This window comes from Anomaloglossus baeobatrachus, chromosome 1 (genome assembly GCF_048569485.1).
Source record: "Anomaloglossus baeobatrachus isolate aAnoBae1 chromosome 1, aAnoBae1.hap1, whole genome shotgun sequence".
Taxonomy (NCBI): Eukaryota; Metazoa; Chordata; class Amphibia; order Anura; family Aromobatidae; genus Anomaloglossus; species Anomaloglossus baeobatrachus.
The window spans coordinates 623,890,985-623,915,818 of NC_134353.1; the positions used below are offsets into that span (position 1 = coordinate 623,890,985).

At 49.5% G+C, this 24,834-nt stretch overlaps 1 protein-coding gene across 1 annotated transcript in view; it reads left to right on the top strand.

Annotated features, from left to right (window-relative positions):
* Positions 1-24,834, top strand: part of SECISBP2 (SECIS binding protein 2) — a 99,541-nt gene that overhangs the window by 38,314 nt on the left and 36,393 nt on the right. Inside the window, exons 4-5 of the mRNA XM_075318900.1 lie at positions 5,381-5,476; positions 8,696-8,834. Of these exons, the coding sequence (XP_075175015.1) occupies positions 5,381-5,476; positions 8,696-8,834 (235 nt within the window). The remainder of the gene's footprint in view (positions 1-5,380; positions 5,477-8,695; positions 8,835-24,834) is intronic.

The following is a 24,834-nucleotide window of genomic DNA, read 5'->3' on the forward strand; positions in this document are numbered from 1 at the left end:
GTTGCCGCTGGGGCATGCCGGACGTCGACCTAATGGCGTCCCGGCACAACAACAAGGTACCGACGTTCATGGCACGGTCTCAAGATCCCAGAGCTATGGCGGCAGACGCCTTAGTTCAGGATTGGTCGCAGTTTCAGCTCCCTTATGTGTTTCCTCCGTTGGCACTGTTGCCCAGAGTGTTACGCAAGATCAGGGCCGACTGCCGCCGCGTCATCCTCGTCGCTCCAGACTGGCCGAGGAGGTCGTGGTACCCGGATCTGTGGCATCTCACGGTCGGCCAACCGTGGGCACTACCAGACCGACCAGACTTGCTGTCTCAAGGGCCGTTTTTCCATCTGAATTCTGCGGCACTCAACCTGACTGTGTGGCCATTGAGTCCTGGATCCTAGCGTCTTCAGGATTACCTCAAGAGGTCATTGCCACTATGAGACGGGCTAGGAAACCAACGCCCGCCAAGATCTACCACAGGACGTGGAAAATTTTCCTGTCGTGGTGCTCTGCTCAGGGTTTTTCTCCCTGGCCATTTGCCTTGCCCCCTTTTCTGTCCCTCCTTCAATCTGATCTGGAAAAGGGTTTGTCGCTCGGCTCCCTTAAGGGACAAGTCTCAGCGCTCTCTGTGTTTTTCCAGAAGCGCCTAGCCAGACTTCCACAGGTACGCACGTTCCTGCAGGGGGTTTGTCACATCGTTCCTCCTTACAAGCGGCCGTTAGAACCCTGGGATCTGAACAGGGTGCTGATGGTTCTTCAGAAACCACCATTCGAGCCTATGAGGGATATTTCTCTCTCACGCCTTTCGCAGAAAGTGGTCTTCCTAGTAGCAGTCACCTCTCTTCGGAGAGTGTCTGAGCTAGCAGCGTTGTCGTGCAAAGCCCCTTTCCTGGTGTCTCACCAGGACAAGGTGGTTCTGCGTCCGGTTCCGGAATTTCTCCCTAAGGTGGTATCCCCCTTTCATCTCAATCAGGATATCTCCTTACCCTCTTTTTGTCCTCATCCAGTTCACCAATGTGAACAGGATTTGCACTTGTTAGATCTGGTGAGAGCACTCAGACTCTACATTTCTCGTACGGCGCTCCTGCGCCGCCCGGATGCACTCTTTGTCCTTGTCGCTGGCCAGCGTAAAGGGTCACAGGCTTCCAAATCAACCCTGGCTCGGTGGATCAAGGAACCAATTCTCGAAGCTTACCGTTCTGCTGGGCTTCCGGTTCCCTCAGGGCTGAAGGCCCATTCTACCAGAGCCGTGGGTGCGTCCTGGGCTTTGAGGCACCAGGCTACGGCTCAGCAGGTGTGTCAGGCGGCTACCTGGTCGAGCCTGCACACTTTCACGAAACACTATCAGGTGCATACCTATGCTTCGGCGGATGCCAGCATAGGTAGACGAGTCCTTCAGGCGGCGGTTGCCCAGCTGTAGGAAGGGGCCGTTTTACGGCTCTATTACGAGGTATTATTTTACCCACCCAGGGACTGCTTTTGGACGTCCCAATTGTCTGGGTCTCCCAATGGAGCGACAAAGAAGAAGGGAATTTTGTTTACTTACCGTAAATTCCTTTTCTTCTAGCTCCAATTGGGAGACCCAGCACCCGCCCCTGTTTTTTTGTGTACACATGTTGTTCATGTTGAATGGTTTCAGTTCTCCGATATTCCTTCGGATTGAATTTACTTTAAACCAGTTTATAATTTTTTCCTCCTTCTTGCTTTTGCACCAAAACTGAGGAGCCCGTGGGAGCACGGGGGGTGTATAGGCAGAAGGGGAGGGGCTTTACACTTTTAGTGTAATACTTTGTGCGGCCTCCGGAGGCATAGCCTATACACCCCAATTGTCTGGGTCTCCCAATTGGAGCTAGAAGAAAAGGAATTTACGGTAAGTAAACAAAATTCCCTTCTTTGCCCTCATCCAGTTGACCAATGTGAAAAGGATTTGCACTTGTTAGATCTGGTGAGAGCTCTCCGGCTCTACGGGTCTCGCACGGCGCCCCTGCGCCGTTCAGATGCGCTCTTTCTCCTTGTCGCTGGCCAGCGTAAGGGTTCGCAGGCTTCCAAGTCAACCTTAGCTCGGTGGATCAAGGAACCGATTCTTGAACCCTACCGTTCTTCTGGGCTTCCGCTTCCTTTGGGGCTGAAAGCCCATTCTACCAGAGCCGTGGGTGCGTCCTGGGCATTGCGGCACCGGGCTACGGCTCAGCAGGTGTGTCAGGCAGCTACCTGGTCTAGTCTGCACACTTTCACGAAACACTATCAGGTGCATACCTATGCTTCGGCAGACGCCAGTCTAGGTAGGCGAGTCCTTCAGGCGGCGGTTGCCCACCTGTAAGAGGGGGTCGTTTTCGGCTCTTTTTATCGAGGTATTCTTTTACCCACCCAGGGACTGCTTTTGGACGTCCCAATTGTCTGGGTCTCCCAATGGAGCGACAAAGAAGAAGGGAATTTTGTTTACTTACCGTAAATTCCTTTTCTTCTAGCTCCTATTGGGAGACCCAGCACCCGCCCCTGTTCCCTTCGGGCTGTTTGTTCTTTTGTGTACACATGTTGTTCATGTTGAATTGTTCTTTTGGTTCATGGTTTTCAGTTCTCCGAACATCCTTCGGATTGAATTTACCTTAGACCAATTTATAAGTTTCCTCCTTCCTGCTTTTGCACCAAAACTGAGGAGCCTGTGATGCACGGGAGGGTGTATAGGCAGAGGGGAGGGGTTACACTTTTAAAGTGTAATACTTTGTGTGGCCTCCGGAGGCAGAAGCTATACACCCAATTGTCTGGGTCTCCCAATAGGAGCTAGAAGAAAAGGAATTTACGGTAAGTAAACAAAATTCCCTTCTTTTTTTATTAAATGTGTCTAATAAATGACCTATTGTTTAAAGGGTTCTTCCTATCTTCATAGATGGGTATTTTTGGATATTGCTCTTAAGCACTTTGCATTTTTTTCTTTAAAAAAATTTCAGCTGTTCTTGAGCTATTAACACTTTTTTTTTTTTTTCTCTTTTTTTTGTTTACCCCTTATTGCCTAATAGACAATGCTGCGCTGCTGACTAGCCAGCTTCAGGGTAGTGATTGCAAGCTGGACTGCAGTGGTGGTCAGTGTCTTAGGCAAGAAGCTGTGAACAAAGCAAGAGTGTTAATATCTCATAAATGGCTGCAAATATTAAACTAAATTGGAAAAGTCATTGTTGTTACAGATGGTTAATAGAAAGAGGGGGCTCGGTTGTGGGTTACCAATATATGCCATGGCAAATCAAGGCCAAAGAAATGACCTTTGGGTATGGTGGCCTGTAGGCTGACATATCACTTATACCGGGCAGGGCATGGCGGGAAAAAAATGGAAATAAAAACAATTCTTGAACTGCTGTTGTTTTGTTCATTCTGCGTCCCTGAAAGCATTATATTGCTCAGTTCACATTTATCCTCTACTCTTTGCTCAGCACGAGGTTTCTATCTAAATCCCCAAATGTTTGTGATTTAGCTGAAACCAAATCACTCACTATAATGATGCAGATGGAGTCACTTTTGACTTCTTCTGGCCTTTGTTCTGGCAGTGTCTTTTTTTTTTTTTTTATAGGCGTCTTTTTAGTGGACTAATGTGTTGTCAACCACAGTTGTGCGCGTGCCTAAAAATACAAGAGACTGCCGGAGCAGAGCTCATAAGTGACTCCTTCTGCCTAATTAAAGTGAATGGTTCTGACGGAGGTTTTATCTACATCACATGTTTTGGGGATTTAGATGAAAACACCAAGGTGAGTATGCTATTTACCTGCAGATATAGGGTTAATCAGCAGGTAGATAGCATTTAAACCCTGTGTATCCGACTTAAGGCCACGTCTCACTAAGCGACATCGCTGCTGAGTCTCGGTTTTTGTGACGCAACAGTGATCTCGCTAGCGATGTCGCTGTGTGTGACATCCAGCAACGACCTGGCCCCTGCTGTGAGATCGCCGGTTGTTGCTGAATATCCTGGACCATTTTTAAGTTGTTGCTCTCTCGTTGTGAAGCGCACATCGCTGTGTGTGACAGCGAGAGAGCAACAACTGAATGAGCAGGGAGCCGGCTCCTGACAGCCTGCAGTGAGCTGTAACCAAGGTAAATATCGGGTAACCAAGCGAAGCGCTTTGCTTGGTTACCCGATATTTACCTTGGTTACCAGCATCCGCCGCTCTCAGGCTGTCAGTGCCGGCTCCCTGCAATAGTAGCAAGAGTGCACATCAGGTAAATAAGCAAAGCGGTTTGCTTATTAACCCGATGTGTACTCTGGCTACAAGTGCAGGGAGCCAGCGCTAAGCAACCAAGGTAAATATCGGGTAACCAAGCGCTTGGTTACCCGATATTTACCTTAGTTACCAAGCGCAGCATCGCTTCCACGTGTTGCTGGTGGCTGAGGGCTGGTCACTGGTCGCTGGTGAGATCTGCCTGTGTGACAGCTCACCAGCGACCGTGTATCGACGCTCCAGCGATCCCTGCCAGGTTAGATTGCTGGAGCGTCGCTTAGTGTGACGGTACCTTTTAGTGGAGCAGCTACAGGTAGAAAATAAAGCTACATTCTGACAAAATATGCAGACCGTGCTATAGTGCAACAAGCATTACCGCCAACTAAATGACATCAATATTCTATATATATAATCATATGCAGAACCTACCTATTTAGATAAAAGTCCAACATTGTAAATAATCTTCCCAAGATAATCTTTACATAGGTAGACTGTTATCTCCATAGGTAGAATCTGAGTACTGTTTTATATATAAATACTATTGATGTTATTCATTTGGAGATCTTATTATTTCACTGTAGCATGGTGGGTGTATTTTTTGTCCTTATTTTTCGGTTTGTGGGCAACTGTAAACAGATAGCTTGCTGCTTACCTGTATGTTTACTTCATGGTGGAAGCACCCATATAATTATCATATATTGTGAAGTTATATTCTTGCTTCCAGTCCTACGGGTGGTGCGTGGAGTCACCACTCATTATAAAGTGTCCGCACTGTAATCGCTCCCTGGCACACTGATTTGACAGCCTTCTCTGTATACACAGGCTGCACACATGCTGCAGAGCTGGCTGTCAATCAGTGTGCCGGAGACTGACTACAGCATGCTCAAAGTAAAGTAAGTGGTGACTGTAACAGCTCCTAGCACCTCACAGATTATTGGAAGCGAGCAGCTGGAGGAAGAATAAAACTTCATTTTCTTCCTGCATCCGCTGCTCCAGTAAGTCGGCAGCACTCGCTCTGGTGATTTTCATAATTCCACTTTTCCTTAATTTAATTCTTGAGTAACTATTATATTTGGTGGTACGCAAGTCATATATTTTATGGTAAGATGGTTGTTTCATTGCTGCATATAGGCAGAGTTTATGATTTTCAATGAAACACTATTGTTAATAATGCCTCTTCCACACAGGACGCTGAAGAATTCCCTGACCTGATCTCCTCTTCTGCAGGTATTAAGTGTGAAAATAAAAGCAGCTACAGCTGGGGACCTAGAAGACCACAACCGGTAAGGATTTACTGAATGAGTACGATGCTGTAAGGTGTTTCTAATATGTTTTGTCTCATTATTTGTGGTTATGCAGTTAGCCTGTATAATGGCACATTGAGTCCTACAATTCTGTATTCCAGAGCTTTTGTATATTTCTAGAGGAGAATATCTCTGCAATAGGGCATATGATGGAAAATGGCTTTACATTCCCACAAATTCCAGATTAAATTATTGGACATGGTGTATGCTCACAGATACCTGTGGGTGTGATGAAGAGCCAGGGGGGATCCCGCAGGTAATCCCATCGCTGCCAGCAATATGTCACAAACCGGGCCGAGGGGGTCACTCAAGATCCCTGCGCTTGGTCGTGGACCTGTCAATCTGTGACGAAACAGTACCTTGCAGCCCTGCCCTGACATCTCTAATACGTTGAAGCCACGCGACACGACCTCGTTAATTTCGCTAACACACAACGTTCCGCTTCTCCAAGGGGTACGTAAGGTCTACTTGGTGCAATGTAACATACCTCCTATATCTGCGGGCAATGGGAGGGAGACAGAGCAGGCCGCGCACACTCCGATGTGGCACCCAGTTTTTTCACAACCTTGACCAGCGCCAGAACCTTTCCACTAACTCCAGTGAAACAGGATTCTGCTGGTCCAGTCCAGTAGTCTACCACCAGTTCCTTGTTATAGGCCTAGTCCATTTACAGTACTATATTGGGCCAGAAACCAGCACAGGTAGCTTGTAATACTAAGCTGAACTCATGGATATGGGATTCGGGAATAAAGATAAAAGAAACAGCCCAAGCTTAAATTTTATATTTAATTGTCTTAAGGGCACACTAGATAATACACTATATACAAGATGCGATTTACAGCCATGTCAGAAGTACCTTATTTGTTATGAATAGGCCTGGTGTTGGCTGGCACAGGGGAGGCGCTGTGGAGTTACAGGTTTTCCTGGGACTCCTCACATGTGTACTGCACATGACCACTCAAAGAAGAATGCTCACAAAATGTCAGCTGTGACTTTTTTGAACCTACGTACCTCCCATGTCCCATCCCACCTTGTGACGCAAGACTGGGCTGAACATAGGCTGTGCTTTTAGTTTCCAGAAAGTTATGCATTTACAGTTTTCCCCATATCTCCGCCTCTGGGCGTCTCACGCGGAAGACATGACCATCATTTTTCTAGTTATGACTTGATCTATAGATAGTTATGAAACATTATAGGTCTGTGGAGTTCCCTTGGAGAGTTATTAATTTTGAGCTGATTCGCACGTCACACTATTAATAGAAAATGGATGACGTGCTTCTTGTCATGAAGCTTGAAATATACCCACCCTATATGTGGGAGCGAACTGCTCCCTTATATTGTAACTTTTACACTGGAGCCTTAAAGTCTAAAATTCTTGTTTGCAGTTGATTGTAAAACTTTCATTGCCCGCCCATCTCTCAGGCTGAATACCAAGGCCATCAGGGGCCCTGGTTATACTCATGATCTCTTCCTGAGTCTTGATTAGATTTTGTTTCCTTGCATGTGCAGAATCTCAACAGAAAATCTGTGCCGCGTGAATTCACCCTTAGGTTGAGTTTAAAGTGTCTGAAATGTTATAGATTTTTTGTGCTGATTCCACGCAAGAGATCTGGGACCATTCGCAGTACAAAACTTGTGGATGAGGTTTTTAATACTCCATCCACATGTAGCAATTAAAGATCACTGTAAAATTCACTACATGTGGCATATTCACGACTTTGAAACTCGCTCACTGTGTTGTATAAATGTTGTTGGCTTTCCCTTCAGAATTTCCTCGATTGCAATCCCTAAAAATCCACAGCAAAATCTTCAAATAATACAAGGATTTTGCCAAGGATTTACGGAGACAGATCTGTCAATAATGTTTATTTTTTAGACACTATACCCTAGAGGAAGCAAACTGCGAAACGCGCATCAGGGTTAGAGCAGTGGCCGTTTATTTGCCTTATTGTATACTAACATATACCAGCCTGGTGGGTGATATATTTATGGAGCATTTATTTACCTTATTTTTGTCAGCTATGATTCTGTGCACTAGTACTAATATATTGTGCTATATTTTGCTATTGCATAACTGCCACCAGCTGGTCATGTATATTAATTTAATTATACATAATTTCTATACACATATCATCATTGACCATAGCTATGGTCACCGGTCTGCTTGTGTTTGAATGTCTTTAATCCTGTCCAATAGTATTTTTTTCTTATCATAAGGTGGGCTTTTTGAATCCATCTCAAGTCTTAAAGGGAATCTGGCAGGATGTTTTTGCTATGTAATCTGAATCCAGCTTGAGGTAGGGGTTTAGACATTGATTGGAGAGATGTTACTTATTAGGCTGTGTGCTGCTGTTTTCAATACAATGTGTTTTATCAACAGAAGATGATCACTGGCAGGGCTAGGTGCCCACCCAGAGCCCTTGTTTGATTACACCCCCTCCTCTGATTGGAAGCTGACTGTTCAATATATAGTACACCCAGAAAGATGTGGTGTGGGCAGGGTTAGCTTTCTTAGCTCTGCTACATTTAAAAACTATGTCACAACTGCTGCACCCAGCAAACTAAGTGACACATCGCTGGAATCAGGGTCTTTCCCTTTACATCATGCTGCTCTCAGATGAGGAAGCATAAACTTGTTGACAAATTCCCTTTTAACATGCACCAGATTTATCAGTGGTTCATGTTGTTTGATAAATGGGATGCATATTTACTCCCAAGTAATGTTCATTTAAAAAAAAAAAAAAAGCAGATCTCTGAAACTACAAAAGAGATTATTAACAATTCAGTTCATTAATAACATTTAACACAATAAGACATGATTAAAAACTAATAGATAGGGGAAATGGCCAAGATAATGACATTTAATAGAGCACAATCCTCATAAAATGAAAAACCACCATGATTAATTTGTAGGACACACAAACATGAAAATATATCTCATGCCTGGACGGGATAGTTGTAACCTCTTTAGAATTAGAGCGAGTAATGATCTTGAGTTCCATTTATTTGGCTATAGTATAAAAGTATTTCCAAAAGTGCCGTTCACAAGTGCATTGCGTGTTCTACTTTGACATTGTATGGAGTCAGAATCCTTTTCATACATTGATATTAACATCTGTGACAATGGTCTGGAGTATGTTTGGTCCTATTTTACAACAATAAAAAGTGACAGCTAAACAAAAACACTTTGTTTTTTAGGAATCGGCAAACCAAAAAAGTGGTGGCAAAAAGAGCAAGAAACCAGTGCAGCTGGACTTAGGAGGCATGTTGATGGCACTGGAACAGAGGCAAACTGCAGAGAAAAGCAAGCAGGCCGCCAAGCCATTAGTCTTATCTGGTATGTGGAAACAGTGTTTGTATATATGTAATATATATGTATTGTATATAATCTTTATCTCTCTATACATAGTGTGTTCACCCATATCCTGCCCACCGCCATTAACTTGAGGACGGCGGCAGCTATAGGCATAGAAGTGGTGTCTAGGTATAGTAAAGTAGCCATGCGCTACGCAATGAAACCACCTATAGCACCACCTGGTGGAAAACAATGGAGTTAGCATTTTCTTTTTCGTTCCTATGGGAGACCCAGACATTGGGTGTATAGCTTCTGGCTCCGGAGGACACACACAGTACTATACTAAAAAAGTGTAGCTCCTCCCTCTGAGCATATACACCCCCTGGATAACCAAATCTAGCCAGTTCATTGCTTTGTGTTCAGGAGGCATACATCCACACATGCATTCTCATCTGATTTTTCATTTTGGAAAGTGTTTGAAGAAAAGCGGGTCCAAGCCTGGACTCCCGGCATGTCCCTTCTCACCCCACTATGTCGGCGGTGTTGTTAAGGTTGATTCCAGGGCTGGAGCCTTACATGCCGCGCTCCTTCACCATCCCTCGGGCTCTGGCTTGAAGTGGGAGCCAGCACGGTTCTCCCTGCTTTGCAGGAGACCGGTCTCCATCCGCAGCCCTTCAGGATCCTGCTGGACGGAGCACTCATCCCCAGGGACTTGAAACCCTGCGTCTCACAAGCTAAGTATCTGAGACGTTTATGTTCGGGGGGTCCCTTGTACTTTATTGTTGGGGAGAGTGTGCTGTGTAACTGTTCTGACATTTCCGGCCGGTTCTCTGGTTGTCACCTGAGAACCGCGCCGATGGAGCCTGCGCGCCGGCCGCATCGCTTAAATTTAGGCCCCGGCTTCGCCTGAGGCCTAGTTTCGATTTCACTGCCCTTGCATGTCAATCATGCAGAGGGACAGTGCGGCTCCGCCCAGCGGCCGTTCGGCACAGGGGAGGGACACTCCTCTCTGAGTAAATGTCCCCTCCCCTGTAAATCTCCTTGGCCCTCCAGATCCCGCTCTCAGAGTAGGTCCCGCCCCCTCTCCTCGCTCTGGCGCCATTTTATCAGCGTTCTCTCAGCGATCGGCGCTGGCTGCAGCATCCCTGCTAATATGTCTGGGGGTCCGGGCTGTGGGATCTGGAGGGCACACAAACGGTCTGGTAAGCCACAACCTCCGGTTGTGGACCTGCTTATATACTCTCTGGGGGTCATTCTGGCTCAGAGCCCCCACTTCAGCAGCATGTCTCACACAAGGAGCAAGGCTGCAAGGCTGTACTCAATATGCACTGCATGTAAGCTCATACTGCCTGAACCGAGCACATATCCACATTGTGATGCCTGCTCTAACCTGACAATGCCTCAGCCTGGAATCACACCCACAGTGGTCTCTCCGGCTCCTGTGGCTGAACCCCCGGCTTGGGTAGAATCCTTATCTAGGTCTATCTCCCAGTCTTTTGCCGACTCCATGGGACAGCTGTCCCGGACTTTGCTGAACATGCATCAGCCCCCTTCTCAGGGCGCCTCTGCTGCTAGGGCTCTCTCAGCGGAGCTCACAGAGGATTCTTCATCTGGTCCCAGACCCCGTCCTCCTAAGAGGAGACGCAGGGCTCCCTCTCCTTCCTCGACCCGCGGCTCTGATTCAAGAGCTGACTCGCAGGACGAGGAGGATGCCGTTACTGGGGGCTCGGAGACTGCCTCCATGTGCCCCATTGATCTGTCCGAAAGTGACTCAGATGTTAGTGATTTGATTGCGTCCATTAATTCTGTACTGGACCTCAATCCGCCAGTATCAGAGGAGCAACCCTCTCTGGCAGAAAAGCACGAGTTTACCTTGCCTAAGAGGACAAGGAGTGTGTTTTTTAACCACTCCAGTTTTCAGGCCACTGTGACCAAGCCTAGGGCCTGTCCTGACAAACGCTTCCCAAAGCGTAGTTCTGATGACCGTTTTCCCTTTCCACCAGAGGTGGTCAAGGAGTGGGCTCATTCACCAAGGGTAGAACCTCCGGTGTCTAGACTTTCAGCCCGGACAGTTGTATCAGTGGCTGATGGCACCTCTCTTAAAGATTCCACTGACCGCCAGGTTGACCTTCTGGCCAAATCTGTATATGATGCGGCAGGGGCCTCGTTCTCCCCATCTTTTGCAGCAGTGTGGGCTCTCAAAGCCATCTCTGCTTCTCTAGAGGAGATGCATTCCCTCACCAGGGAATCTATGCCCGAAATGGTTGCCTTAACTTCCCAGGCTTCAGCTTTTTCATCCTATGCCATGTCTGCCATGCTGGAAGCTTCTCACCGCACTGCGGTGGCTTCGGCTAATTCCCTCGCTATCCGCAGGATCTTGTGGCTTCGAGAGTGGAAGGCAGACGCTTCTTCAAAGAAGTACCTTGCTGGGCTCCCTTTTGCTGGGTCCAGGCTGTTCGGTGAACAACTGGATGAAATTATTAAGCAAGCTACTGGCGGGAAGAGTACTTCCATGCCACAAACTAAAACCAAAAAACCTGTCCAGGGCAGGAACCAGTCGAGGTTTCGTTCCTTTCGTTCCTCCAACTGGTCGTCCTCTAAGCCCTCGGCCTCGTCCACTAACTCAGCCAAGGACCAAAAACCCAATTTGCGCACGAAGCCGCGTCCTCAGAAGACCGCAGGAGCTGCTGCCACTAAGGCAGCCTCCTCTTGACTATCTGGCCGCGCCAGCAACGTCCTTGGTCGGTGGCAGGCTCTCCCACTTTGGCGACGTGTGGTTTCAACACGTCTCCGATCAGTGGGTGCGGGATATCATCTCCCACGGCTACAGGATAGAATTCTCTTCCAGCCCGCCAAACAGATTTTTTTCTGTCAACTCCCCCCTGCTCCAAGGCCGCCGCCTTCTCTCAGGCCGTGGCATCCTTGCAGGCCAACGGAGTAATTGTACCGGTTCCCGCCCGGGAACGGTTCAGAGGTTTCTACTCAAATCTCTTCCTAGTCCCCAAAAAGGACGGTTCCTTCCGGCCCATCCTGGATCTCAAGCTTTTCAACAAGCATGTTCAGGTGCGGCATTTTCGCATGGAGTCTCTGCGATCAGTCATTGCCTCAATGACCCAAGGAGATTTCCTGGCATCCATCGACATCAGAGATGCCTATCTGCATGTGCCAATTGCAGTTTCACACCAGCGTTGGCTACGTTTTGCAATCGGAGAGGAACATTTCCAATTCGTGGCTCTCCCCTTCGGGTTAGCCACGGCCCCTCGAGCATTCACCAAGGTCATGGCAGCAGTGGTTGCGGTTCTGCACCTCCAGGGGTTGGCAGTGATTCCTTACCTGGACGACCTTCTAGTCAAGGCTTCATCCAGTGCAGACTGTCAACGGAGTGTCTCGCTCACTCTCGCCACTCTAGTCCAATTCGGGTGGCTTGTCAATCTGCCCAAATCCACTCTAACTCCGACCCAGAAGCTCACGTACCTAGGGATGCAATTCGAGACTCTGCCGGCACTTGTGAAGCTGCCCTTAGTCAAACAGCAGTCCCTCCATCTGGCGGTGCGCTCTTTGCTGAGGCCCCGCCGTCATTCCATCAGGCACCTAATGCAGGTGCTGGGTCAGATGGTGGCATCAATGGAAGCGGTTCCATCTGCGTCCTCTGCAGCTGGACATTCTCCGCTGTTGGGACAAGCGGACTTCCTCCTTGCACAGGTTAGTGGCTCTGTCGCCACAGACCAGGGGCTCCCTTCAGTGGTGGCTTCTGCCCCTCTCTCTGTCTCAGGGACGCTCCTTCCTGGCCCCGTCCTGGGTGATCCTCACCACGGATGCCAGTCTATCCGGCTGGGGAGTGGTATATCTCCACCACAGAGCGCAGGGCACTTGGACTCCGTCCGAATCAGCCCTCTCGATCAATGTGCTGGAAACCAGAGCTGTGCTTCTAGCTCTCTTAGCCTTTCACCACCTGTTGGCGGGCAAGCACATCCGAGTCCAGTCAGACAACGCGACAGCGGTTGCCTACATCAATCACCAAGGCGGGACACGCAGCCGCCTGGCAATGATGGAGGTTCAACGCATCCTTCAGTGGACGGAGGACTCCAAGTCCACCATATCCGCAGTCCACATCCCAGGCGTGGAAAACTGGGAGGCAGATTATCTCAGCCGTCAAACCGTGGACAGTGGCGAGTGGTCCCTGCATCCGGCAGTGTTTCGGTCAATCTGCCGCAAGTGGGGCACTCCGGAAGTGGATCTAATGGCATCCCGGCACAACAACAAGGTTCCGGTTTACGTGGCTCGCTCCCACGATTCTCAGGCCTTTGCAGCGGACGCTCTGGTTCAGGATTGGTCCCAGTTTCGTCTGTCCTACGTGTTTCCCCCTCTAGCTCTCTTGCCCAGAGTCCTGCGCAAGATCAGAATGGAGGGCCGTCGGGTCATTCTCATTGCTCCGGACTGGCCCAGGCGAGCTTGGTACCCAGACCTGCTCCATCTGTCCGTAGAGGTGCCGTGGCATCTCCCGGACCGTCCAGACCTTCTCTCACAAGGTCCGTTTTTCCACTAGAATTCTGCGGCTCTCAGATTGACGGCGTGGCTCTTGAGTCCTGGATCTTGACGACTTCTGGTATTCCTCCTGAAGTCATCTCCACTATGACTCGGGCTCGGAAGTCTTCCTCGGCCAAAATCTATCACAGGACCTGGAGAATTTTCCTGTCCTGGTGTCGCTCTTCCGGCCATGCTCCTTGGCCTTTTTCCTTGCCGACCCTCCTGTCCTTTCTACAGTCCGGTCTGCAGCTAGAACTATCCCTCAATTCTCTCAAGGGACAGGTCTCAGCTCTGTCAGTGTTGTTCCAGCGGCGTATCGCCCGGCTGGCTCAGGTGCGCACCTTCATGCAGGGCGCGTCTCACATCATTCCGCCTTACCGGCGGCCCTTGGATCCCTGGGACCTCAATCTGGTCCTCACGGCCTTGCAGAAACCCCCCTTTGAGCCTCTTAGGGAGGTTTCTTTGTCTCGTCTTTCACAGAAAGTGGTCTTTCTAGTGGCCATAACTTCCCTCAGGAGAGTCTCTGATTTGGCTGCGCTCTCTTCGGAGTCACCTTTTTTGGTTTTTCATCAAGACAAGGTGGTTCTCCGTCCGACTCCGGACTTTCTCCCTAAGGTGGTTTCTCCTTTGCACCTTAACCAGGACATTTCCCTGCCTTCTTTTTGTCCGGCTCCTGTTCATCGCTTTGAAAAAACGTTGCATACTCTGGTTCTGGTGCGGGCACTCCGGATCTGTGTCTCGCACCGCTGTTCTTAGGCGGTGCACCTCTCTTTGTGCTAACCACAGGTCGGCGTAAGGGCCTCTCGGCTTCTAAGCCGACCATAGCTCGTTGGATTAGGTCGGCCATTTCCGATGCCTACCAGTGTACTCAGGTGCCTCCCCCGCCGGGGATCAAGGCACACTCGACTAGAGCTGTCGGTGCCTCTTGGGCTTTCAGGCACCAGGCTACGGCTCAGCAGGTCTGTCAGGCTGCCACTTGGACTAGTCTGCATACCTTTTCAAAGCACTACCAAGTGCATGCTCATGCTTCGACAGATGCGAGCTTGGGCAGACGCATCCTTCAGGCGGCTGTCGCCCATTTGTGAAGTTAGGTTACGCCTACTTCCCAGTTTTCTGTTTATTCCCACCCATGGACTGCTTTGAGACGTCCCAATGTCTGGGTCTCCCATAGGAACGATAAAGAAAAAGAGAATTTTGTTTACTTACCGTAAATTCTTTTTCTTATAGTTCCGTATTGGGAGACCCAGCACCCTCCCTGTTGCCTGTTGGCAGTTTCTTGTTCCGCGTGTTATCACCGGCTGTTGTTGTAGACAGAGGCTCCGGTTGTTCCGGTTCTTGCTCTATCTCTACTTGTGGGTGGCTATTCTCCTTCAGCTTTTGCACTAAACTGGCTAGATTTGGTTATCCAGGGGGTGTATATGCTCAGAGGGAGGAGCTACACTTTTTTAGTGTAGTACTTTGTGTCCCCTCCGGAGGCAGAAGCTATACACCCAATGTCTGGGTCTCCCAATACGAACTATAAGAAAAAGAATTTACGGTAAGTAAACAAAATTCTCTTTTTTTTATCTCAAACGGAATGAGATAGAGAAAAAAAGTGAAGTACAAAGTTGTAGGGAGTCATCAATTCAATACGAATCAACACCTTGCATACAGAACTGCTATGATATAAAACCCATGACCCCCACCCCCCCCCACCCCCCCAAAAAAACATTGAATGCCGGTCACGCATATGGCGCTCATTTAACTTTGATGCTCAAAGTGGCCACCGTCAGCTGCAATACGCATCTGGACAGCATACTATATCTTGCTGCATATTGTGCCATATGGTTGGTGACACGTTTGCACAAGCATCTGTGATAGGTTGTCGTAGGTCCTGCAATGTTGGTGGAGGGGTCGCATACACCTGCTGTTTGATGTGACCTCTCAGAAAGAAGTCCAATGGGGTCAGGTCAGGTGAGCATGGAGGACACTCCACGCAGCCACCATAACCAATGACTTGTAGGAAGATCTCCATGAGGTATTTCTTCACGTCCGCAGCCTTGTGAGTTTTACAATCATTTCTGTATGCAAGGTGTCAATTCGTATTGAATTGATGATGTCCTACAACTTTGTAATTCACTTTTTTTTTTCTCTATTTCGTTTAGTTTTTGAGATAAAAATGCTAACTTCGTTGTTTTCCACCAGGTGGCGCTATAGGTGGTTTCATAGCGTAGCGCATGGCTACTTTACTATACCTAGACACCACTTCGTCTATGCCTATAGCTGCTACGGTTCTCAAGTTAATGGCAGAGGACAGGAAATGGGTGGACACTGTGTGTGTGTGTGTGTGTGTGTGTGTGTGTGTGTGTGTGTGTGTGTGTGTGTGTGTGTGTGTGTGTGTGTGTGTGTGTGTGTGTGTAAAATTTATTATACCAGTTGTACACTCAGCATTGAAATATATTTTATATTTAAATACGGAGTGCACAGCTGGTATTATGTATACTACCAAGCACTTCTGGGGTGGGAAGGGGTATTCCCATCTCCAAGATCCTATCCCTATATGTAGTAGGTGTAATGATATTGGCAAATACCTCCAATTAGAAATGTAGTATAGTTCTCCTGATAAAGCAATGTCTCTTCCCTCATGTGCAGGGCATTGCAGCTTAGGTATCCATGATTTCTTTCACTCATATTGTGAGTTGCTTGGGGTTGTAACCATAGATACCTAAGCTGCAATGCCCTGCACATGATATAGAAGACATAACTGTATCATGAGAACTATACTATATTGCTATTCGGAGGTATTTACTATAATTATTATTATTATTATTATTATTATTATTCCTACTGCATACTGGGATAGGTTCTTGTAGATGGGCATATCCCCTTAATTACCGTATTTTTCGCTTTATAAGACACACTTTTGTTCCCCCAAATTTTGGGGGAAAGTAGGGTGTGTGTCTTATAAGCCGAATATACGGGGGGGGGTGTAATATATATATATATATAATATATATAATATTACACACTGCAGGGTCCAGGGGTGGTGGTGGCAGCTCTGGAGCGCAGGTGAACGCTGCGGGCTGCAGCCTTTGATCTCCTGCTCCCGCTTATATAATATGCACATCCGCTGTCCATCTCCGTGGTGCTGAAACCGCACCGCAGTGACACTGGGGCAGCGGGGCATATTATATGAGCCTGCGCTCCCCTGTGATGGCATATACCCCCCTGTGTTAGATATGGCCCCCATGCTGCTGCTCATTCTAAATTAAAAAAGCTTTACTTACCCCCTCCAGCGTTTCTCCCCGGTGTCCCTGCTTCCACTGTGATCAGGCAGGCACGCAGAGATGAGATCACTCTGCTGTGCCGATCACATGACCGGCACGAAGAACCAGGAAGTGGAGGAACAGAAGCACGGAGGGAGACAGGAGGGAGATCAGCGCTGGAGGAGGTAAGGAAAGAGTGTTGTATTTTACTATGGGCAGCAGCATGGGGGCGATATCTAACACAGGGGAACGTGTGCAATCCATAGGGGGCCATAGGCAGCACAGGGGAACGTATGCAATCCATAGGGGGCCATAGGCAGCACAGGGAACGTATGCAATCCATAGGGGGCCATAGGCAGCACAGGGAACGTGTGAAATCCATAGGGGGCCATAGGCAGCACAGGGGAACGTATGCAATCCATAGGGGGGGGGGCCATAGGCAGCACAGGGGAACGTATGCAATCCATAGGGGGGCCATAGGCAGCACAGGGGAATGTATGCAATCCATAGGGGGGCTATAGGCAGCACAGGGGAATGTATGCAATCCATAGGGGGCCATAGGCAGCACAGGGGAACGTATGCAATCCATAGGGGGCCATAGGCAGCACAGGTGAACGTATGCAATCCATAGGGGGCCAGAGGCAGCACAGGGGAACGTATGCAATCCATAGTGGGCCATAGGCAGCACAGGGGAATGTATGCAATCCATAGGGGGCCATAGGCAGCACAGGGAACGTGTGCAATCCATAGGGGGCCATAGGCAGCACAGGGAACGTGTGCAATCCATAGGGGGCCATAGGCAGCACAGGGGAGCGTGTGCCATCACAAGGGGGCTATATTCAATATAAGGGGGCCATATCCAGATTAAGGGGGCTAATTTTAGGATGGGGGGGCTATGAGGGACATATACCCTATATGATTTGTGAGACGGACACTGGCATTATAAGATGGACCCCATTTAACATTAAAAAAAAAAAAATTCTCTTTTCCTTCACCAAATTTGGGGGTGCGTCTTATAATCAGGCGCGTCTTATAAAGCGAAAAATACGGTAAGTAGGCTACAGACCTCATTACCAGCAGCATAGGAGTATTGCCAGGTATCCATACTTATTTTTATAAAAACCTGAATATAACAACACTTAATTGGCGAGCCACAGGGTTAAAGGAAATTCCTCACCAGGTCACAGGTGGGTAGACTGTCCTTTTATGTTATTCCTATTTCTTCCCTGAGAATTTGTTTTTTTGTTTTAATCTTCCATTTGGTTCCAGAAATATGGGCTTTTTCATTTAGGGCTAATTTTTATGCTCTTTATTAGGGGTGTGGCCAATGGGAGTTTTTATGGGCGTGCCTTGCCCCCTTAGCAAAGACCATCAATATTAGCACTAAATAAAAAGGAAAAAGGCCCATATCTCTGGAACCGTATGGTGGATATTTTCAAAAGAGAAAAACTGAAAATTCAGTGAAAAGAAATAAAATAGGCGTTAAATCTGCCCGCTTCTTGTACCCAGCTCGTAGCTAAAGCTGGCCATGCGCCATAGATTTCAGATTGATTTGTCTGTCACAGCTGCACTGTGAATGTGATCACCTGGGATGAAAATGCACCATAAGATAAAACGATCATTAGCAGTTTGATCTTTCGACCTGGGCCGAGCATCCACTGATGAGCACCTCCGTTGCTTGGCACTTCATACTTTCCAAACTATTACCAGAGTCTGCACCCAGCAGCAGCTGAAATAAACAGGATGCTGGATTGTCTTCTCCACACACATGTGCCATTGGTAAGAACATGTAAATTGCTTGTTGTCTGCAGTCAATCAGCCCATTTTTACATCTCTTGCACTGCTCCTTCTCTCTTTGCTCTTTGTAATCCACTCCCTAATTTAACCCCACTGGAGCCATGGAGAACTATCATAGAAAATGGTCACGTAATGCAGGACGGTGAAATACAACAGCTGGAACATGTTGAAATGTCACATAAAAATTAGAGAGCTTTCAAAGGAAGAGATGATTTGGATTTTCCCATAAGCAAATATATATATATATATTTCACGAGATCGGAGACCCCAAAGGTCTACTGTTTTAATGGAGTGATTGTACGAACACATGACGACCTCTCAATTCACTTTCTTTGAGCCTAATTGTCACGCGGTGTACTCCCACTTTTAAGGCCCTGTCACACGCCGCGACGTATCTAACGATATATCGCCAGGGTCACGGATTCCGTGACGCACATCCGGCATCGTTAACGACATCGTTGCGTGTGACAGCAAGCAAGGAACGAGCGTTAACGATGGAAAATACCTTATCGTCCATCGTTGACACGTCGTTCCTTTTTAAAAAATCGTCGATTGTTGAGCACGCAGGTTGTTCGTCGTTCCCGAGGCACCACACATCGCTACGTGTGACACCTCGGGAACGACGAACTGCAACTTACCTGCGGCCGCCGACAATGCGGAAGGAAGGAGGTGGGCAGGATATTACGTCCCGCTCATCTCCACCCCTCCGCTTCTATTGGGCGGCCGCTTAGTGACGACTCTGTGACGCTGCACGAACCGCCCCCTTAGAAAGGAGGCGGGTCGCCGGCAACAGCGACGTCACTAGGCAGGTAAGTACGTGTGACGGCTCCAAACGATGTTGTACGCCACGGGCAGCGATTTGCCCGTGACACACAAACGACGGCGGGTGCTTTCACTAGCGATATCGCTGCGTGTAACACCCCCTTTAGTCTCAGTTCACTTCCTTGAGTGTCATTGCGGTGTACTCCCACTCCCATAGTCTCACTTCGCTTTCCTTGAGCCTAATTGTCACGCGGTGGACCCCCACCCCCATAAATGTGAATAGAGCAGTGGTCATGCACTAATCCACCATTCACGCACACCTCTGTTTTTGTGATTTGTGAGGTCACAACTGTCAGACCCTAAAAAATGATGTAAATGCTATTTCTTTGTCGCTCCATTGGGAGACCCAGACAATTGGGGTGTATAGCTACTGCCTCCGGAGGCCACACAAAGTATTACACTTTAAAAAGTGTAACCCCTCCCCTCTGCCTATACACCCTCCCGTGCATCACGGGCCCATCAGTTTTATGCTTTGTGTTGAAGGAGGCTGACATTCACACAATGCTCCACATTTTAGTCAGCAGCAGCTGCTGATTATATCGGATGGAAGAAAAGAGGGCCCCTAACAGGGCCCCCGGCATGCTCCCTTCTCACCCCACTGAGTCGGCGGTGCTGTTAAGGTTGAGGTACACATTGCGGGTACACAGGCAGGAGCCACATGCCGTTTTCCTTCCCCATCCCTTAGGGGCTCTGGGTGAAGTGGGATCCTAACCGGTCATCCAGCCACTGGGACCGGGCTCCCTCCGCAGCCCCAGGGGGAATCTGCCGGACAGGAGACTGAGTATCGTCAGGGACATGGCCCTGCATCTACAGGTACTCTGTGTCCCCTTTGGGACGGTGCATGAAGCACCTTGGCCTCAGACGCTGCAGCGACTGCGGTGTGGATTTTTTGACCGGGACTACCGCGCCGACCGTGCCTGTTTGCCGGCCACGGTTTTTACTTTAGTCCCCGGCTTTTGCGGCCTAGTATATTACATTCCCGCCCCTGGGCCTGCCAGTCAGGGGGAAGGGCGGGACGGTCGGTATGACGTCGACGGTGAGGGCTGGAGCACACTTCGCTGTCCTCCTCCCCCCTCACTGTTCACTATGGGGCGCAGATTCCCGCACTTTTGTGGTTCCGCCCTCGGCTCCCTCCTCCCCTCGGAACGCCGGCAGCCATTGTTATATGGCTCTCAGTATGATTCTGCCGGTGGAGAATCTCAGAATGTGCTCTTCAGCTAATGGGAGAGGGGGTTCCTAACCGGTCGCCATGCACTGGGACCGGGCTCCATCCGCAGCCCCTGGGGGATTCTGACGGACAGGAGACTGGACATCGTCAGGGACAGAGCCCTGCATCCATAAGGTACTCTGTGTCCCCTTTGGGGACGCTGCATGCAGCACCTGGGTTGCAAACGCCGCAGCGGTTGCTCTGTGGTTTGTGAGACCGGGACTACCGCGCCGACCGCGCCTGCTTGCCGGCCGCGTTTTTAACTTTAGTCCCCGGCTCTTGCGGCCTAGTACCATATACTCCCGTTCCCGGGCCTGCCAGTCAGGGGTAACGACGGGACGGCCGAATGGACGTCGGCAGTGAGGGCTGGAGCATACTTGGTATCCTCTGACCCCCCTCACTGTGCACTGTGGGGCACCAGTTTCCCAATCGGGTGCTGGCCACCCTTGGGTGCCGAAGTGTGTGTGTATATATATGTGTATATATATATATATATATATATATATATATATATATATATATATATATATATATATATATATATATATATATATATATATATATATATATATATATATATATATATATATATATATATATATATATATATATATAATATTTTATAGTATATGATTTCACTGTTCGGCAGCACTATTGCTTTTGGCTATATACCCTCGCTGATTACTAAGAGGTGACAACAGCAGGTCGTCCGCAAACAGTAAGGGTGCCAGGGCACAGGCTTTCTTTGCCCTGTACCTCTTGTGCGGCTATATTGCCGGCAGGTTCCACCTATCATTGCAAATGCATGGCCCCTGGGGCACTCACTCAGCCGGAGCCTCCGGCACTGGTGGGACCCTTGGCTCAGGTGGTACCACTGGTTTACACTGCACAGATGGCAGGGACAGAGTTTGCACGTTTGACTGAGCAACTCTCTGAGTCACTTTCACATTCCATGGCCCAGTCTATGAACAGAGGGGCTGCTAAGATACTGGAAGCCTTGCAGTCCAGACCGGTAACACAGGGCCAGGGCGCTGTGAGTTCATCGCTCCCAGGCCCCTCTGGGTCGGTACAACAAAGGGCTCCTGGGGTAACACCCAGATCCCACGGTGAGAACTCCGACACGGACCGCGGCCTCAGACAGGCTAACCGGGCTCGCTGGGAACCTTCCACGACTTCATCACGCTGTTCGGGGTCTCAGCTTGTCGACTCTCGGAAGAATGAAGCGGAGGTCGCAGCTCAGGGCTCTGACCCTGACATTGCTCTCAATCTGGATACACCTGAAGGGGACGCCATAGTAAATTACCTTATAGCGTCCATCAACCAGGTGCTAGACCTCTCTTCCCCATCTTCTCCTATGGAGGAGTCGGCTTCACATTGGGAGAAACACCAGTTTAGGTTTCCCAAATGTACACGGAGTGCGTTTTTTTCGATCACTCTAACTCCAGAGAGGCTGTCCAGAAGCACAGAACTTTCCGGACAAGCGCTTTACTAAGCGCCTTAATGACACACGTTACCCTTTCACCCCCTGACGTAGTTAAGGGTTGGGCTCAGTGCCACAAGGTGGATCCTCCAGTCTCCAGACTGGCGGCTAGATCCGTAGTATTAGTGGCAGTTGGTTCATCTCTCATGGATGCCACTGACAGGCAAATAAAGCTTATGATGAAATCCATCTATGAAGCCATAGGCGCATCTTTTGCTCCGGCCTTCGCAGCCGTGAGGGGACTCCAAGCTATCTCAGCTTCTCTGGCTGAGATTAATGCTGTCGTCGGCCGTCCCAAACCGCATCCTCGGTCGATGGCAGGCTCTCCCGCTTTTGCGACGCCTGGTGGCCACATTTCCAAGACCGATGGGTGAGAGACATTCTGTCTCACGGTTACAGGATAGAGTTCAGCTCTCGTCCTCCGACTCGTTTTTTTTTTTTTTTCAGAACATCTCCGCCCCCCGAACGGACCGTTGCGCTTTTTCAGGCGGTGGACACTCTGAAAACAGAAGGAGTGGTGATCCCCGTTCCCCTTCAGGAACGCGGTCGCGGTTTTTACTCCAATCTGTTCGTGGTGCCAAAAAAGGACGGCTCATTCCGTTCCGTTTTGGACCTCAAATTGCTCAACAAACATGTGACAACCAGGCGGTTTCGCATGGAATTCCTCCGATCTGTCATCGCTTCGATGTCCCAAGGTGACTTCCTAGCATCAATCGACATCAAAGATGCCTATCTCCATGGCAGATCGCTCAAGAGCATCAACGCTTCCTTCGTTTCGCCATCAGGGACGAACACTCTCATGGCACCTCGGTGATCCCTTACCCAGACGATATCCTAGTCAAGACACCCTCATGGGTGGCTTGTCAACACAGTCTGACTGTTGCTCTGGAGACTCTCCAGAGGTTCGGGTGGATCATCAATTTTCCAAAGTCAAATTGGTCTCCGACCCAGTCACTGACGTACCTCGGGATGGAGTTTCATACTCTCTCAGCGATGGTCAAGCTACCGCTGGACAAACAGCGGTCGCTGCAGACAGGGGTGCAATCCCTTCTACGGGCCCAGTCGCACCCCTTGAGGCGCCTCATGCACTTCCTGGGGAAGATGGTGGCAGCAATGGAGGCAGTCCCCTTTGCGCAATTTCATCTGCGTCCTCTCCAATGGGACATTCTCCGCAAATGGGACAAGAGGCCGACGTCCTTGGACAGGAACGTCTCTCTGTCTCTGGAAGCCAAGACCTCACTTCAGTGGTGGCTTCTCCCCACTTCTCTGTCGAAAGGAAAATCCTTCCTGCCCCCATCCTGGGCTGTGGTCACGACGGATGCGAGCCTGTCAGGATAGGGAGCGGTTTTTCTCACAAGGCTCAGGGAACCTGGACTCCGACAGAGTCCTCCCTTCAGATCAATGTTCTGGAGATAAGGGCAGTGTATCTAGCCCTCAAGGCGTTCCTTCGGTGGCTCGACGGCAGGCGGATCCGCATACAGTCGGACAACGCCACGGCGGTTGCGTACATCAACCACCAGGGCGGCACTCGCAGTCGTCAAGCCTTCCAAGAAGTCCGGCGGATTCTGCTGTGGGCGGTGTCCACAGCCTCCACCATCTTCGCGGTTCACATTCCGGGCGTAGAAAACTGGGAAGCAGACTTCCTCAGTCGCCAGGGCATGGACGCGGGGGAATGGTCTCTCCACCTGGACGTGTTTCAAGAGATCTGTTGCCGCTGGGGACCGCCGGACGTCGATCTCATGGCGTCTCGGCACAACAACAAGGTCCCGGCATTCATGGCACGGTCTCAAGACCACAGAGCTCTGGCGGCGGACGCCTTAGTTCAGGATTGGTCGCAGTTTCAACTGCCTTATGTATTCCCTCCTCTGGCAATGCTGCCAGAGTGTTGCGCAAGATAAGGTCCGACTGCCGCCACGCCATTCTCGTCGCCCCAGATTGGCTGAGGCGGTCGTGGTACCCGGATCTGTGGCATCTCACGGTGGGGCAACCGTGGGCGCTCCCAGACCGACCAGACTTGCTATCTCAAGGGCCTTTTTTCCATCTGAATTCTGCGGCCCTCAACCTGACTGTGTGGCCTTGGAGTCCCGGCTCTTAGCGTCCTCAGGGTTGTCTCAAGATGTCATTGCCACTATGAGACAGGCCAGGAACCCAACGTCCGCCAAGATCTATTACAGATCTTGGAGGATCTTCTTAGCCTGGTGGTCTGAGAGGGGGTTTATCCCCTCGCCGTTTGCCTTACCCAGGTTTCTTTCCTTCCTTCAATCGGGTTGGACAAGGGTTGTCTCTCGGCTCCCTCATAGGTCAAGTCTCGGCGCTTCCGTGTTTTTTCAAAAGCGTCTAGCCAGGCTTCCGCAGGTCCGCACGCTCCTGCAGGGAGATTGCCACATAGTCCCGCCTTACAAGCGTCCGCTGGAACCCTGGGATCTCAACATGGTTCTACGGGCTCTTCAAAAAACCACCTTTTGAACCGCTGCGGGATGTCTCTCTATCACGTCTTTCGCAGAAGGTGGCATTTCTAGTGGCGGTTACTTCACTCCGTAGAGTGTCAGAGCTTGCAGCGCTGTCATGCAAAGGCCTTTTCCTGGTATTTCACCAGGATAAGGTGTTTCTGCGTCCGGTCCCAGACTTTCTCCCTAAGGTGGTGTCCACTTTTCATCTCAATCAGGATATTTCCTTACTTTCATTTTCCCCTCATCCAATTCACCAATATGAAAAGGATTTGCATTTGTTAGATCTAGTGAGAGCACTCCGGATCTACGTGTCTCGCACGGCGCCAATGCGCCGCTCTGATGCATTCTTTGTCCTTGTCGCTGGCCAGCGTAAGGGGTCGCAGGCTTCCAAGTCAACCTTGGCTCGGTGGATCAAGGAACCGATTTTTTGAAGCCTGCCCTTCTTCTGGGCTTCCGATTCCTTCAGGGCTGAAAGCCCATTCTACCAGAGCCGTGGGTGCGTCCTGGGCATTGC